The sequence below is a fragment of the Aythya ferina genome, assembly GCF_964211825.1.
Source record: "Aythya ferina genome assembly, chromosome: 3".
In the NCBI taxonomy this organism is placed as follows: Eukaryota; Metazoa; Chordata; class Aves; order Anseriformes; family Anatidae; genus Aythya; species Aythya ferina.
Window position 1 is genome coordinate 34,441,215 of NC_140298.1, and position 18,255 is coordinate 34,459,469.

The window sequence follows — 18,255 nt, forward strand, 5'->3', positions numbered from 1 at the left end:
TAGGACATTGCTGGTAACATTAGAAAACTGTGCAGTCTTGGGTGTTATTACTGTCTTGATAAGTTTTCAATGACAAAAAATCTTTTTTTCTTTTTTCTTGTACTAATTTAAATCAAGATAAAGCTTATAGTTTTACTATGTCTCTATTTAATAAAAATGCTTCTGCTGAAAAAATACTACCCATACACTCCATCTTAAATTATATCTGCAAACACTTAGATGTGTTAAGGATATTATGCATGGTGGGGCATATTTTATAAAAATACTGAGTAAATGCTTATGGGAGCAATGCTTTAAGACTTGATTTGGAAGTCTATACAAGCCTCTATGTAAGCTCATTTGCTGAGTATGTGTGCATATTTTACAACTTAACATATAAATAAAACATTTATATGTAAACCACTTCTAGTTCTCAGTAATCAGGTATTCAGTAAAAGTATTAATAGTTTGTTATTATGTTGCTACTTGCTCCTCAAGATGTAATTGTATGGTAAATTAATTTTAAAAATCTGTCTGTAATGATCTTCAGTATGACATTTGTGAACTATCAAAAAGCATATATATAAATCTTCTTAACAACTCAGAGAGGACTTGATGAAACTATTAAGTTTGTATACCTGGCAAGTCAGTTTTGAGATGCTCTCATTTTCCTTTCTTTTATTCCCAGCATTTCCATTCCTCACAGTCCTCTTGAAAAGTTAGTCTTGAAAAATGTGAATTGTTACAAACACTCGCTTTTTGGCATATTTCAGAATGGAAGGTGTACAAGAAGGTAATAATGAAAATTTAAACACTGGGGAAGATGCTGGGCCCCATCCTGAGGCAGCAAAGAGTACTGTGGAAGACACCCTGTCTGTGCCTGCTGCACCAGAAAATGCTGGAGCCAAACCTGCTCGACAAATGGCCTTTTCCTCTTCCCAAGAGACTTTTTCTGCTGCCAGCCACAGGTTGCCTAAATTTTGTCGGAGCTCTAGTGGAGTTCTGTCCTTGCAAGAAGCTTTAAAAGAAAAACAGGTTTAGTATTCAACATTAGGTCTTGAAATATGTTTCTGGTTCTTTTCATAGATAATTAAACTCAGTATAAGTAATTTTTTTCTTTTTTGTTGTTGTTTCTTTGTTTATATTCAGTTTTCTTATTCCAGGTGAAAAGTTAATCTGTTCTTAGTGTTTTGTTTTGAAGTTATATTGGAAGGAAGCAGGAGATATTAACTGAGTAATTTACACTGAAGCAAATCTTAGTAGGAACTGCTTAGTTCCTGCAAATATTTATCATCTCTAGATACTTTATTTTGAAGTTGCTAAATTTCTGTATTGATATAATAAAATGAAATATCAATTGTAGAAAAACAAACAAACAAACAAAAAAACTGGGTAATATGGCACACAAATATCTTGAAATCTACTGTAGTATATTTCATGTTTGCTTCTCCTTGTCATATTCTGAGTTGACTTTGTTTTATAATAATTCTTAGTATTTTGCTCTTTTTAGCCTCTGAAAACTCACATATTTTTTAAAAGATGGAGTAGTTATATATTCTTATAATACAAGACAGTAGCATTCAGCATTCGTTGCAAGTTAAGTAGCAAATTAGTGTTGCGATCAATTTCTGTATTTTTTTGTTTGAAAGATATTTTTAATGTTCTAGGCTCGATACAAAGAAGCAAGGGAATATCGAAGAACAAAAATTGATGCTTCATATAAATACGTGTTTGAAGTTCTCAGTGTCAGGCTAGGTTTAGACATAACAACTGTGGAAGAAATGATTTTGGATTCTCCTTCGGTGAGTCTGTTCTGTACATTTGTTGAATTTTGGTTATTAGTCAAAATATGTAGCAGATTGCCCCCTTTGATATGAAATGTTATTCATCATTTAGATTGTTTCTACCAGAAAATGTGATTAATAAGGCACATGACTCATCTAAAATGATACCTGACTAAATCATTCAGCTGAGTTTCCTGGAAGATTTTCAAATATTCCCTGTGTTTTTGATAGCAGCTTTTTCATCTTTCTTACCTCAAGGAAAACATAATTATTGCTGTTATTTTGACCCAAGAGATTCTTGTCATATCCACCAGTTCCAACAAGTTTCATCCATCTCAGCCTGACATTATTATATTCTAAAAATAGTAGATTTCGTTTGTAAAGCAAGTCTTGACTGAAATGTCAAGACTGCAAAAATACATGTAACTTCATAGAATCTTTTTGGAAAATATAGAATTTTATTTAGTAATGAGAGGAAGGATGAATACATTTCATTAATGCTATTATATTTAGAAAGGACCCATTAAATAACTTCTGATTATGATTGCTTTAGTTTCTTTTAAATGTTTAAAAGAAGGAATAAAGTGAATTTATTGTGTGAAAAAGTTCCAAACTTGTGGGGCTTGTGAAAGCTCAACGTTTCAAAGTGCTTAAAAAATCAGGAGCAAACAGCTAAATTTCTCTTTTAGTAGAGCATCAAAATTCAATATAAATATATGTAAACTTACAGCCCTTGCCATCTCTGATTGCATGATTTTTTCGGCTGTTAGAGATTTGACTTAGCATTCAAAATTCAAACAGTTACTGTCTCTTTTGATCAAATATATCACTTGTTAGAACTTCAGCTGTTCAGTTACAAGCTGAATGTAGTCCTGATCAAAATCATTGTTCATTGTTTCTTTATTGATATTTATACACCATAAAATGTTTTTAAAGTCCTTTTTTTTTTTTTTTTCCTAATGCTTACAGAATATAGAAGTACTTTAAGTTTTGTCAATCAACTAACATTTCCTTTCTTTGCATTTGCTAAATGGTACGTATTTTCCGATCATCCTGACTTCATATAAAATTGCTGTTCTACACTGATTAACTCAGACACATAAGAGTCTTTGGGTACTGTCTTTGATATATGTAAATTAAGTTTTATCCTTAAAACAGCAGCCTATATGGTGTATTCACACACCAAGTGTTTGTACTACATTCACTTGAACCAGAAGCTGTATTTGCAGAAGCAGTAGCCACAGAGATAGCTCACATCTTACCTCATTTATAAAATCATGCAAGCCCAGAAGTTACTGTTCACCTTTCTTTTGCTCTCAAGTTGGAGTACTTTTTGCTGTAGTGAATCTTTCTCTGATTTTCTCATTGACCTTTGAGCACTTTATCTATTTACTTTATATATAATATATATCTAACTATTTCAGGGGGGATTTTTCTTTTTCTTTTTTTTTTCTTTCAGTTCCAACCCTGTTATCAACTATTGCCTATTAACCTAAGCGAAAGCACAGTGTACATTTCTTGATCTGCCTTGCCTTTAGTTCTTTTATTTTTGCACAGTGTTGTCTTCTCAGAAGAGTGGGTTTAAATTATGTCCATTTGGGTGTTACTTATTTTCCTACCTCACTTCTCATTCAAATTTTATATATATATATATATATATGTATGTATATGTGTATATATATATATATATATATATATTTTATGGGAAGGAGGTAACTACCAAGTAGAGCCCTTTAGTTGGACAGTTTGAATGCCAAGCCATATCTTAGCGATTTCATCATCCTTGCAGATAACTACAGAGGCTGTGAAAGAAGCTAGATTTTGACCAGATCAGTACCCACACTTACTCCATGCTCTGAGACCTTCTGATCTCCCCCAGGCCTTCTTTCAGTGCTTTTTAGAGCTCTGTTTCTTGTAAACCACATATTCACCAGGAGATTGCCTAGGACAGTTTGGAAATCCAGATTTTAGAAGCCTTGGTTATAATTTCAGGCATGTTTTTTGAAATGATTATCTGTATGCAAACAGTTTTCACTTCAAAGCTTTGCAATACAATTTGTACTTTCCAAAACACCTTGTATAACATGACAAAATCAAAACTGCTGTCCAGAGACTTGTAGGGTTTCAGAATAGTCACTTCATAGATAGGTACAGCAAGCTGATTATGGGTCACTATGGTTTCCCTCAGCTGAGATAATTGGCCGTCCAGAAGTCAGCAAAATCTTTGTTATCATGAAAAGGTTTTTGAGGAAATGTGACCAGTTAGTATCTCCAGGGTAAAATCGTAGTGTCTGATGTTATTTCAGTTTTACAAACAAATCTTTTACTTTTAAGGGAGTAGAGTTGCAACAGCAGGATATGTCAGGTCATGCAAGCCTGCTATATATGTTGCTAAGTGTCTTCATGACTAGTTACTTCCAGCTGATACTTGAGACTTGCAGATCTCTTAGAGTAACAGAATACCCTGTAGTTTCTCTGCATTACTTGTCAAGATCACAAATATTTGTTATACGATTATCGGGAACCTGTGCATGCAGGTTCAGTAATTGAAGGAAATAGTTGAATGGTCTATTATGTTGTTTTGCAACTTCTAATAACATGTTAAGTATAAATGCTAAATGCCATCAAAACCTTAAGCAGTGGCATGTTCAAATGATGCTGCACATCTTAAATCAACATAAAAATAATAATATTTTGAGTAACAAGTATTCACTTTTTGATTTAACAGTTGGATGCATTTGATTATTTTTTTGCCAAGGGAGGAAGTAAAGCATTGAAAATTTTCTATCAAGAAGGAGATGTACCAGGAATAGGTAACTTTTTAACAACATTAATACATTAAAGCAGATGTATACCATCTATATTGTATATCATCTATTGTTAAATGTGTTTAATATTACCAGAATAAAATCTGATTTTCAGTTGTTCATAATTTTGCAGTCTTTTGCTGTAAGGACTGAAAATGCATATTGTAAATGCTTGCTTTGTGAAATTGTCCAGAAAACAACAACAACAACAACAACAACAAAAAAACACCAATTTCAGCCTTTCCTGAATGGAGGGCTATAAAAAGAGAAGTTATTTTGAAATGCTAAATTGTTTGCAACTATTTCTTCCAGGAATTTTGCCTTCAATTCATTAGAAACTTCTTTCATAAAACCTGTTTGAATTTGCATTTATTATGTTTTAAAATGTTTGATTTTCAAATGCTCAGTAGAGAATTAAAATTTGATGTCTAAAATGCATAATGATTTTCTAAGCTCTGAACATGCTGTTCCCTTACCTACTTATAAGAAACAATCAAATTGCAGAGGATTATATTCACAGAGGAACTGAGAGTATCTCACCCCCTTATCACCCTTTTGTATAGATGTATTATGCCCACTCATCTACTGCTAACCTTTATCAAAAATATAGAAGACTGTTGCAGCCAATTATTCCTCATCTACTGGCAGAAATGTGTGGTAAACCTGAAGGTTGAAAATCTAATGATGAATCTTATGTTAATAAGCTGTCACATGATAGAATTCGTCCTTTTTTTTTTTTTTTTTTTTTTAGCATTGCATATTAGCTTATATTCAGATACTGAAATAATGCACAAGATGAAATATGAGTACTCAAAATGAGGAAAAAATAGAATTCAGATTGCCAGAATAATTTTAATTAATTTTCTTTGAGTATATCAATATAATATGTTTTTGAGCAGGACATTAAAGACTGCCTCACTTTCTTCTACCATTTGCCTGTTTTCCATACACTGCTTTTTCTACCATTTCTGCTTCCTATGCCACTCCTCTCTAACTCCTTACTGCCTCCCTACTCATTTTTCCCTATTTTTTCACTTGGGTATGACATCTTTGATAGAGTGAATAAGAATCAGCCTATAAGGTATCTCAGCCACCAGCAAATTACCCCAGAAAGATGGACCTAAGTAAATTCCCTTTTCAGTGTAGTACAATAAACTGAAAGTGCTTTGTGAGGCATATATTGTAGGCTTGGTATAGATTTTTAATTGTGTGGATAACAACAACCATGGATTATTTACTTCTCTTACAAAAGAAGAAAATAAATAATTTATTTGTTGAATTTGATTTCACTATATTTCAAACAGTTTATAATACCTTACTTTAAGAAAAATAAATAAATAAATAAATAAATAAATAAAGTGATACCTGTGAAATTCTTTTCAGAATGTGGTCGGACATTTCCAGCAGTTGTAAAAGGAAGTAAAATGATGCAGTTGTATGTGGACAACACACCAGACAAATTTGTCGGGCTATGCTTATTTTTTGTTCGCTTTAAGAATGACAGTCCTATAAATGCAAAAACTATACATGAGGTATTCTTTCACATATTTTAAAAACTAGGAACTTAAGAAGTAGCTATTCTTGTTTCTTTATTTGTGTTATTGTTCTTACATACATAAAGTTACTGATTACTGCAGTTTTTCAATGTTAGCCTGTATGACACTCTGTGCTCCCCTCTTTGGGGAGACAATGATGCATTCAGCAAGTACTCAGAATATCCTGTGAATTCAGTGTCTTGCAGAGCTCTTGTTAAATGAGAAATCAACATTTAGATTAGTTTCTCATTCTCCTCCTTAACATTTTAGAAGAAGTTAATGACACTAAGTTCATTGTAGGTGTGAACAAAATCTCTAAACTATAAGGACTCACATTTACCTAGAAGACTTTATATACAGCAAACTCCAGGAAATAAAAAGTTTATTTGTACCTTTCTCTTTTATGTATCTTTGAATGTATGAAATGCAAGTTTATCCTAAATAAATCATGTGGCATGAGGTTTTCTGCTTTACAACTATATAAGACAAATTATTAGATTTGTATGGGATTCTCATAAATTATCAAGACTTTTATCCTTAAATTTAAGTTTTCATACACAAAAACAGAGTAACTTTATAAAAAATTGTTGGTTTTATAATACTGTTTACAGTATAAGTTATTGCATCACTAATGATCATTCTGTTACATTACAGGATATATTCTTTTGTGTTTTGGATGCTACTGAAGGACTTTTACGTGGTGTTAGGAATATGATAGACAAGATTTTTCTCCCAGCTATCCTTGCAACAAATAATTGGGGTGTTTTAAGTCAGACCAAACAGGATACAAAAGACAAACAAAATTTTGTGGAAACAATTAACAGATACCTTTCATTTCTGGAAGGTAAGCTTTGCATTTAGGAAATGATCACATTAGAGAAATTCTATATAAGAATTTCCCTTTAAATGCAGTAGGACATAGGTAAGCAACTTACCCCATTCTTTTTCAAGGAAAAAAATAAAATGATCAATTAATTGCATACTAAATACATGGATAGATAATTTGCTTGAGAAAATTATCTAGTTATATGTTACTTCTAAGGAAGGACATACTGGATTTAAAAGAATTTTCTGTTTTATACAACTGCAGTGAAATGGCTGCTACATTAAAACTTTGGAAGTACATTTCTGTGATCAGTAAACTTAAATTGTTTACACTGGTAGAAACAAATTTTCAAGTTTTAATTGGTTCTGTATTGTAATCACTTTTTAATTTTGTATTAATGATTTTTTTATTTTTTTTTTCAGGGGCTATAATAAGCATTGAAGGAACTGTTCAGTTGAAACAAGTAGATCATATTAACTTTTCTAAACTCCAGTCCTTTGAGGAAGTAACAGCAGCAGCAGATAATCCTGATATGGTTCACCAGCTAGAGGAAGTACTTATGATCTGGTATAGACAAATTGAAAGAGTAAGTTGTTTTAACACATCAGTCTAACACGAATGTGGATAGATACTTAAAAATGATATATGAAACTTGTCTGAAATTATTTTAAGGCTAAAACTGTGTCTTAGACATACTGTCATACTTACATGTAGACATGCTGATTGCTTCACTTCTATAGACAAATGAAGTTGAGAAGGCAGTCCTTTTCCATGGGTACTGGCAGTCTAGTAAGAATACAAGTTTCAGAACTGTTACTACACAAATAAGGAGGATATAATAAAGAGAATTATTGTATAATATTAATAAAGAGGAAAGGACAGAAGGATGCAAAAGGAATAATGCTGATGCAGACTGCATACATGTATACCACACATATAAACATATATACATCTATACACACATATATACAGTGTGTGTAATATGTGATGACATATTAAGTTTCTGCTCCATTTGTGGCATGAGATATTGCTCTTGGAAGAGGCCCAGCATGGCATTTTTCGTCTGGTGTTTCTGTGCAAATCTTAAATGGTGATGTCTCAGTTATCCAAGAAATTATTGTCTGAGATTTCCAGGATAAAGCACAGAACCCTTTGTTGTAATACTGAATCCGTATAAACTGGGCATGTAAATAAAAATATCAATGAAATGTAAACAGAGCTGTATGCATATTTATCTGTACGAAGATGAGTACATTTATGACTTTTACATCTGATATGCAACGCATTTATTAAATAGTTTTTCACTTTTATATATATATATATATATTTTTCTTCCCACCAAAACTGGATGCATTTCAAATTCTGATTACAGAAAAACAAAAATAAATAGAGGCGTATGCTGAGTTCCACCCAATTTTTGACAGCAGCTGAACATAATGCAGTTGTTGCTTTGACTTCAGTATAAGAATAGCATTAACTGCAATTCTGAATTAGGATTCTTTTACAAATCAGAACCATTTTCATGTGACACTAACGTGCTTGTTCCTGTTTAGTTAGTATCCTCAGAACATTCCTTCTCTTCTTTTTTTATGATTTGTCTATTCTCGACAATAGATTTTTATTTTATTTTATTTTATTTTATTTTATTTTATTTTATTTTATTTTATTTTATTTTATTTTATTTTATTTTATTTTATTTTCAAATTGATTGCAGGTTCTGATTGAGAGTCAACAGATGAGGAAAGAAGCTGATGATTCAGGTCCACTGACTGAACTAGAGCACTGGAAATGCATGTCCGCTAAATTTAATTTCCTTATTGAGCAGATCAAAGGACGCAACTGCAAAGCTGTCATTAATATTCTGAATGTTGCACATTCTAGATTACTGAAGGTAATTCTTTTTTTTTTTTTTTCCTTTTTTATATTGGTTTTGACTATAGTGGACAAAGCTTGCAATATTATTTTTTTTATCACATTTAAGAGAGATTTCCTGAGGAGAATTAAGAGAAAAGTGCTAGTGTGTTTAATATATTGAGAGAACGAAGAAGATACTAGAGATCTAGGAAAAAAAAAAAATAATGAAAAAATAACTTTTTTTTTTTTTTTTTGTCAGGGCCTTTAAAATTCGATTTACCAAAGTTTGCTTCTGGAACATCAGTGCAAGCTAAAATAAGTAGTTCACTATATATAAAGTTTTTCACAGTCATGTTTTTCCTCTAGATGTGGCAAGAGCTAGATGCCAGAATAACAGATGCAGCAAACGAATCAAAAGATAATGTGAAATATTTATACACACTTGAGAAAGTTTGTCAACCACTTTATAACTATGACCTTGTAAGTATGCCTTTCATTATTATTTAAGCATAGTTTAGATATTTACATAGAATGTCCATAAGACAAACTTCACAGCAAAAGAATACTTCTGTGTATTTGCTTAAAAGTACTGATTTTTCTAAACATCTGTCAAACTAAGTGTTAAATTAAAACATTTTATTATGTATTACATTGCAATATATTTAAAAATATGTATTTAAAAAAAATGTATGTGATTGCCTAGTTAGTTCTGCTGCCAATATTATTTTTAAATGAGCTGAAATATACATATTTTATAGTGCAATAATCTCAAAATAAGTATTTAATTGAAAATTCCATATGTCAATGAATAATCACACAGCTGTAATCAAAATAACAAAATTTCAATTATATAAAAAATAATGAAACCTAATGAGGTCCCAAATGTTTCTCTCAGGGTAATACAATATTTTGGTGTTGAAAATTATATTAACTGTTTTTATTTGTAGAAGTAACAGCTAGTGAGAACTTAAATGAAAGATTGCCCATGTAGACTATTCAGCCCTAATTCAAAGCAAAATTTTAGGTTTAATTTTTAATACTTATTGTTATAACGAGGATTTGTTTCTAAAGGTTTTTGCAGAATAGGGTGGAAGGAGGAAATACCCTAGGAAAAACTGCTTGTTCCACCTTGTTTTCCAGTACTCTGTGTTTTGGTCCTACCTGCCTCCTGTCTGCTGTCAGGGAGAGCTGCATTTTTTTTTTTCAATTTATTGCAGTTTAGGATCCTACTTCAAAGTTTTAACTGAGGGGAAGCAAAAAGACCGTGATAATCTATGATACAGAGATGATACTGGATGGAATAGAAGAAATGAGGACTCTAATACTAAGCAGTTTACCTTCAGTCCTTCAGCCTATCACTAGAGGGCGCCAGGAACCAGGGAATAAAAATCATAGTCAAGTGTGTACCAGACAAGCTATTTCATAGGAATTGATAGAATACTTTTTTTATTTTAAATAAATCTATCTGTGGGTAGAAACCCATTAAAGAGTTTGATTGTTAGTTTACTATTAGGGGAAAATGAACTTAGTTCTTTGTTTAATCTGGAACACTTTGGATAAATCTGAATTAGTTTAATCTCTTGGAGCATTGTTCCAGAGACCAAGATAATTTACGCAGGGTTTTCTGTTGTATCCAACATAAAAAATAACGACATCCAAGCTGAATATTCTCTCTTTTAAAAATAATTGCATTGTGGATTGAATTGAATTTAATATCTGGTACTTAAAATACATTAAATATTAAAAGACTAGGCATAGAATATATACAGATTTGATATTCAGCATGTGCATAAAATATGGTATTTGGTGTATGCAATGTCACATGTCTATAGCTGAAGGAGACTACAACTAGCTGAAAATTTGGAATGAGTGTTTAATTCAGGGCTTTGAATAAGAGAAATCTCTATACAGTCCAGTATCCAGGGTTTTCTTTTTCATCGAGATGAAAAAGAGACTTTTCTCCCATGTGCAGATGCCTTCTCCATCTGTCCCCGGTATTAGTGTATTTCGAGTCTGCAGGCCAAAGTTAATTCCTGGATCTTGGCTTCTCTGTTAAGTAGTGACAGTCAAACTTACTTGCTCTTGATGATCTGAATTGCAGCTCTGCTAAGTTCCTAAAGAGGTTTTCAGCTATTTTAGAGCTAAATGGCTGAGCCAGACAAAACTAAAATTTTAATTTAATCCTCTAGTACAGTGTTTGTGATATCATTGTGATGTGCCACTGGTGCTACTTCTTCAAGCCTTACAGAAATTGCAAGCAAGAGTTCAGCCTTTAGGGTATTTTGTGTAGGTGTGCAATGAAGGCTTCCTCCAACACTGGAACCATCAGTCATCCTTTGGCCAAAGTGAGTTATGCTCTGGTTCCTTTGGAGAGACTTTGGAGAAGGTTGTATTTCAGAGATCCTGGCTAAACACTCATCTGCTGTCTTACCTCTTGTGGTCTACAGAACTGAACTTTCCTAGGCCTGTGGCATTATGTTACCATTGTATTAGCTTCTCTCCTATTTGTTTAGACCAGTTGTTTGGTGACAAGTAAATCCTTGTCAACATTATTCAGGTAAAATGCTGGAAAGTCATGCCACTTACCTCTCTTCTAGCAACCTTCTGTTCAGTAGCTTTGGTTTCATTGCTGAATTCCTTGGTGTGGCTTTACTCCTGATCACAGGATCTTTTGGTTGGGGACATTGTTCTGCTCTTAACAATCCCTGCAGCACTAGAAGAGATGGAAATTCTGCACAAACTACCATTGGTCCTGAGGGCTGGCACCTGAAGTACACTGCTTCTGTAGCTTTGCATCCCTTCCTTAAACCTGAATTTGTCAGCAGCAGCACCAAGGTGCTGGGAGATGCAGTCACTCATTGAAGTTTGCCCTGTTAGCAGCACAATGAGATGAATCTTCTTCCTTACGCTTTATCAGAGCACGGTATCTCCACCAGAATGAGTTTGCAGTGGCACAGGTAACCAGCAGGCAACATTTTTCACTAGTATAGGGGTACTTAAAATGTCAGTTCTGGGCCTGTCTTTTTCTTTTCCAAAGTAGAACACAATCCCAGAGCTTTCTGGTTTTATAGTTAAAAAGTGCTGATTCTTGTGCTGATTCTTGACATTGAACCAAACAATCCTATTGTCTTTTATTGTCTTTTTAGTCTGTGCAGGGTTGATCATCTGTGCCAGTCCTCTTCCTCATCCACGTTTTTGGTGGATGTGCCTTCTTTTACTTTGTGAGGAAGGGGAGGCCTACCCTCAGTATTTTCCAAATTCATATGAGATCTACTTGCCTAATTTAGAATAGACCACTTAGAGTGGTGAGTTTTTTCCCTTTTTCTTTTTTGCCTGTCACTCAAGACCAAAGGAATTGAGGAACTTCTGCTATCTGCATACCTCTTAAAATATTTGTATATTTAAGTACAAGGGCTCTTAAGTAACTATTCTCAATATTTGAATAATATATTGGTTTCCCGGTTTTAGCTGGGATAGAGTTAATTTTTCTTCGTAGTAGCTGGTATAGTGCTGTGTTTTAGATTTATGAGGAAAATAATGTTGATAACACACCAACGCTTTTAACTGTTAAGCAGAGTAGTGCTTATATGCTAAGTCAAGGACTTTTCAGCTTCTCACACTGCTCTGCCAACAAGGAGGCTGGGGAGCACAAGAAGCTGGGAGGGGATACAGCCAGGACAACTGACACAAACTGACTAGCAGGGTATTTCATACCATGAGTATGAAATTGTTGAGTACCAACAGTTGGTTGGGGGAGTTGGCTGGATGGATTACTATTGCCTGGGGACTGGTTAAGCATTGGTCAGCTGGTGGTGAGCAATTCCACTGTGTATCACTTTTGTGTATTTTTTCCCCTTTCCTTTCTTATTAAACTGTCTTTATCTCAACCCATGGCTTTTAACATCCAGTTTTCCCCCCATTCCCACTGTAGTGGGAGTGAGTGAAAAGCTGTGTCGTGCTTAGCTGCCTGCCAGGTTAAGCCACAACAACTGGAGATTATTTTTAAACCACACTTTTTGGTCATTTTTCTCAGTGTCACTATACCATGAAATTTTGTATCTGCATGAACGAACTACAAATAATTTGCTTCTAGTCTTGACTCATGACTGAAGAATGTTATGGACATAAAGAAATATTTTTAGACATTCCTTAAGCAGATACTATTCCTCCAGTGGTACCATATGCTTTGGATGCTTTCCATTTTTTTAGTGAAGTAACTTTTTTTGAACTAAGCCTTCTTTAGTAGTGATTATTTGACAAATGTGAAGGTCTTGTACAGTAACCTCTCTTACAAGACAGTGTCTCATGTATTATGTAATAAATGTAAGAACATCTTGGGAGTATTTGATATTTGCTTGGTAATTACAATTTCTATACAATTTCTGCATATTAGAACCACAGAACGGTTTGGGTTGGAAGGGACTTTAAAGGGAATTCTGGTTTCAACCCCCCCGCTATGGCCAGGGACACCTCCCACCATACCAGGTTGCCCAAAGTCCCATCCAGCCTGGCCTTAAACACTTCCACGGATGGGGCACCCACAGCTTCTCTGGGCAACCTGTGCCAGTGCCTCATCACACTCTGATGGAGAAATTACTTCCTAATGAATAATTTAAACCTACCCTCTTTAAGTTTGAAGTCATTACCCCTTGTCTTGTTATTACATGCCTTGGCATAGAGTCCCTCCCCAGCTTTCCTATAGCCCCCTTTAGGTACTGAAGGGCTGCTAAGAGGTCTCCCTGGTGCCTTCTCTTCTCCAGGCTGAACAACCCTAACAAATGTGATTTAGATATTGTCAATGTAATAAATACAGTTGCTAAGAATAGAAAGTAAAGTTTTTCTCAAAACTCTACTTTAAGGAAGCTATGACACGTGGAATACCGAACTTGATAAATGCTATACGGATGATTCACAGTGTTTCAAGATATTACAATACTTCTGAGAGAATGACATCATTGTTTATAAAGGTAAATATATTAAGTTTAATATTCATTATTAAAAAGCATATGATTTTTCTCTGAAAAAAGCATATTTTTTAAATTAGTAGGACACTTGCTAAAAACTGGTAACATAGTGCCTGTCTGTAAGAGAAAGGAAGAGAAGTATGTTGATCAAGAAAGACTGAACTTGGAGTAGAGACTTGTCTGTTGGAAGGAACTTTATTATTCAGCAAAATTAAATTTTCTTATCTTATTGACAAATGATCTGTTATGATCTGTTGTTCTCTAAATCACCGCATTCCCCAGAATTCTCTTATTATCAGCCTTGGAGACTTGATTAAGCAGATGGCCCTCAGTCTGACTGTGTTATTCCTCAAAAAGATAAGAAAGACAAAAGTTTCCTGTTTTTACAAGCAAGTCATACTTGAAAAGTTAACTGAATCTCAGGTCATAAACTCTTACACATTAAACAGAAAATTAAGACCAGCTAGATAATTACACTGTCTAGCTGGCAAAATCCAGGTATTCACTGTAGGAAAAGATGGTTTGTGTAATGGTTTTAGAACAAAGAAGTTCTTCATAACTAAAATACACTGTATGTATCTGCAATCTGGAAATGCAACGAATCAGTCTTCTAGAAACCTGCAGAAAGTAAAGTTTATCCGAAGGTGTTATCCTTGGCTCTCATTTTTGCAAAAGGAAATGGATGTTTAATTCTACTTTCTCCCTTTTCGAAAATATGTTTATTCTCCTAATAACTTTTTTTTTTTTCCCCTCTATACATTAGGCTACCAGCTTCTGGCACTCTCTCATTCATGTTAGGTTTCTGTTAGTAGTTCATTTCTAATTCTGAAGAACAATTTTCACTCTAACTGAAGTTCAGAATCCTCTTAAATGTGGAGTTGTCTTAAACATGGATTTTCCTAGTTTCTTTCATTCTTAATTTCAGTTTGGATGAAAAGCAGAATTCCCACAAATATGGTGTTTTCATACCTCTTTTACACTTTGTGCTATGATATCGTACAGTGTTAATGGTCATTGCCCAGCTGACAAATTTCACTTTAGTCTTCTTATCTTTTCCTGTGGTTTTCAAAAAGGACCTAATGAGTGATTTTTTTATTTTATTTTCTCTCAAAAGGACAGGATTTAGAAGCAAAGAAACAAACACACACTAGATCTAATTTGATCATTTGATCATTCTCCTTTGGGCAAATGAAAATGAGAAGTTAGTGCTTTATTTACGATGCTGTATCACTGATTAAAATGCATAAAAGGGTTAAAGCTACAGATCCCACATTTTCACTTTGGGTCATGCAATATAAAACTGTTACGCTTTTTGAATCCATTTGAATTGTTTTTTCTGTGTTTTGTTTGTTTGTTTGTTTGTTTTGTTTTGTTTTGTTTTTTACATTTTTGTATGTTGGCACGTGATAATATACTTAATAGTCTAAAAAATTGAGCATTTCACTGTAGAGGCTAGTTTACAGACAAGCTGGTTACATGAAACTGTAAACTGTTCTATGATGTAGCAAGAAATAATTGCATTTCAAGCTAAGCATTTTTCACCAAAGCTCAAGTGGCTTAACTGTCAGCCTTAGTGAGTACTTCCATTTAAAGATCATCAGAGGGGATACTGGAGGTCCTACCTACAGCCTCACCAGTAATTGTGTTACAGTGTGAGGCTGCTTGCAGTGGTTCAGTTTGCAGTCTTTATTTTTAAGGATTCTTAAGACGTGCTTACAGTACTCAAACATGAACTAATTTGAATTGTTCACAATATTTAACAGACAGAAAAGACTGTTTACCTGCTGCTGTTCTTCGAGATGTGTTTTTTTTGTTTGTTTGTTTTTTTTTGTTTGTTTGTTTTTTTGTCTCTGCATTCATTCCTGTTCTCCTCTCTCTTTGTGTCACTATAAAACTTTGGATTTCAGTGGTTGAAAAGTAGAAGTGTATTCTCCCCTTTTCTTATTCATAGGAGACTAAGGCAAAGACATGCTGCTAATATAGAAAATTCTTTAAATGGCAGCATTTAAATAAGTATGCATTACAAAGTGTGAAGATGACAATGTAAGTGAAGAATAGTTAGGGTTAAATAACTTCTCCCTGTTCTTGTGTGATTGGTGATATTCTGTTTTTACGTATTGCTGTGCTTATAAATTACATGCAGTCATAAATACTTCTTGGGACTTGAGTACACTTCTGGGAAAGTTTTAAGACTTCTATGGATTTTTTTTCCCATGTATTACTTACATTATTTAGCCACTATTATTCCCATATATAAAATTTATTCAAACTCTGATAGTAATAATATATGCATGTGGAAATTTTGTCAGATTTTGTGAAACAGGTGAATTTCCATGTAAGCTTGAGACCTGTTTGTTTTCATTTGTTTGCTCTAGGTTACAAATCAAATGGTCACGACATGCAGAGCATATATTACAGATGGTGGCTTTTCTTGTGTATGGGAACAGGAGATACCAACAGTCATCGGAAAAATTAAGGTTTGTGTTTTAGTATTTTTGTTATTTACCTGTTAAACCTTTTGATTACGTATTCATATGCACAAAGAAGCACATACTTTCTTGAACTTACTTGTGCATTTCAACATGTATCAAGTATTTCACACCTCTTTCCTAATTTATTTCATGCTTCTGTAAGGATTTTTTCATTTCTTATCCCACTGACATTTGATGAAATTAGAATGGCTTCCTTTTCATCAATGTCGTCTGTCACTGATCTTGGAACTAGCATCTTCACCATATTTGCAAACAAGGAATTTCGTTATCCTGCATAACCCACTGTCAGCGCTAAGAGTCCTCCTCTTTACCAGGTGATGGTGGTACATGAAGAACAAATTAAAGACATGAAATGTGCCATGACAAAATACCTCTAGCTGTGGGGTTACTGGTTGCCAATATTGACTCCGTTTGTACCTTCTCCTTTAGAAGACCTCAGCTACTGACTTCCTACCTTACACACAAAGACATATGTATGGGGTTTACATGGTAAGGTTTTGGTAGTGGTGGAGAGATGAAGGGGGGGCCTCTGTGAGAAGAGACCAGAAGCTGTCCTGTATTGGATAGAATGAGTTCCAGCTGGATCAGAAAGGGACCTACTACTGGCCAAAGTTGAGACAGTGAGTGATCCTGGTTGCACCTCTGTGATAATCTTTAAGAAAGGATTGAAAACATGCATGGCAGCTGTGTGAGGCAGAGGAAGAAGAAAATGTGAGTGAAAAAACTACAGACACCAAGGTCAGTGAAGAAGGAAGGAGAGGAGGTGTTCCAGGTGCCAGAGCAGTGATTTCCCTGCAGTCTATGGAGAAGACTATGGTGGTGCAGATTGTCCCCTGCAGTCCATGGAGGATCAAAGTGGGGCAGACACAGTGCAGACTATCCACACTGCAGCCCATGGAGGAGAACATGTGGGAGCAGGCTCCTGGTAGGAACTGCTGACCACGGGGGAAGTGTGCTGGCACAGCCTGTTCTGGAAGGACTGCACCCTCTGGAATTCACCCATGCTGGAGCAGTTCCTGAACTGCAGCCAGTGGGAGGCCCACCTCTGTGCAGTTTGTGAAAGACTGTGTTGGTGTGGGAAGGACCCCACGTTGGGGCGGGGGAAGAGCATGAAGAGGAAGAAGTGGCAAAGACAAAGTATTATGACTGTCTTTCACTGGGTTGTGCAGTTGTATGTCAATATGCTGCAAGTGTTTGCTACGAATATTAAAAGAAAAGATTTCTACATAAGCCATTACTGCCTGTTGACTGAAGCTAGATTCTGTGATAATTACCCACTAACAGGGGGTTTGGATTCTCTAATCTCTTACCCGTGAGCATACCATAATGAATATGGTATTTATTTCTTCACTTTTTAGGAGTGCATGTTCCTATTGAAAGAGTATCAGAAATGCTTTCATGAAACAAAGCAAGAGATTTTGGAAACTCTAGGAGAAAAGTCATTTGAAGTATCAGAAATGTACATTTTTGGAAAGTCTGAAGCTTTTTGTAGGAGATTAGAAAAAGTGAGTATACTGTATGCTGTTAATATCAGTGGAGAAATAGGGTTCCTCCAGAGAATGTTTCACAAGGTGGACTCAACTATATGTGCTCTTAATTAACCTGTGAAGGAGCCTTTTATTGAGAGCAACTATGCACTTCCATAGAGTAAGTCATGGCAATATTTTAGGCAATTACCTTGCAATGTCCTATTGAATTTGCCAGTTTATCTCTGTTAATTAGCTGAATTCTCTCCATACTAATCTAGATGTACATTATGATTGTCAGAAGTTTAAAGTTATTTGAAAAAATATCACACCTTATCTTATTTGAAGCATGACTTAAGTCATTAAAATCTCCTGTTACTGCTGAACACAGTTATGCAGATGATTCCGCTGCTTGCTGTGGTCTTAACATTTAGCTAGCTAACTTAGCTGAAAGGATTTTAAACTAGCATTCATAGAGTTTGCATGGAAAAGATTACAGGTGCTCCTAGGTGCAGAATAAAGTCAGACAAGGGATAAAAGATAATTGG

At 34.4% G+C, this 18,255-nt stretch overlaps 1 protein-coding gene and 1 long non-coding RNA gene across 3 annotated transcripts in view; one reads left to right on the plus strand and one right to left on the minus strand.

Annotated features, from left to right (window-relative positions):
* Positions 1–892: 892 nt before the first annotated feature.
* Positions 893–13,650, minus strand: LOC311434731. 2 transcript variants are annotated; one of them, XR_014691690.1, is made up of 5 exons: positions 11,372–13,650; positions 7,640–7,717; positions 5,936–6,076; positions 3,611–3,705; positions 893–997 (listed from the first exon to the last, which is right to left on the minus strand). It is a non-coding gene; the product is annotated as an uncharacterized lncRNA (long non-coding RNA). The 2 variants fall into 2 exon arrangements; XR_014691689.1 differs by lacking the exon at positions 5,936–6,076.
* Positions 5,944–18,255, plus strand: part of DNAH8 (dynein axonemal heavy chain 8) — a 126,170-nt gene continuing 113,858 nt past the window's right edge. The window contains exons 1-8 of the mRNA XM_084515058.1: positions 5,944–6,102; positions 6,760–6,949; positions 7,354–7,517; positions 8,646–8,822; positions 9,152–9,269; positions 13,649–13,752; positions 16,125–16,226; positions 17,600–17,746. Of these exons, the coding sequence (XP_084371184.1) occupies positions 5,995–6,102; positions 6,760–6,949; positions 7,354–7,517; positions 8,646–8,822; positions 9,152–9,269; positions 13,649–13,752; positions 16,125–16,226; positions 17,600–17,746 (1,110 nt within the window). The 5' untranslated portion in view covers positions 5,944–5,994. The remainder of the gene's footprint in view (positions 6,103–6,759; positions 6,950–7,353; positions 7,518–8,645; positions 8,823–9,151; positions 9,270–13,648; positions 13,753–16,124; positions 16,227–17,599; positions 17,747–18,255) is intronic.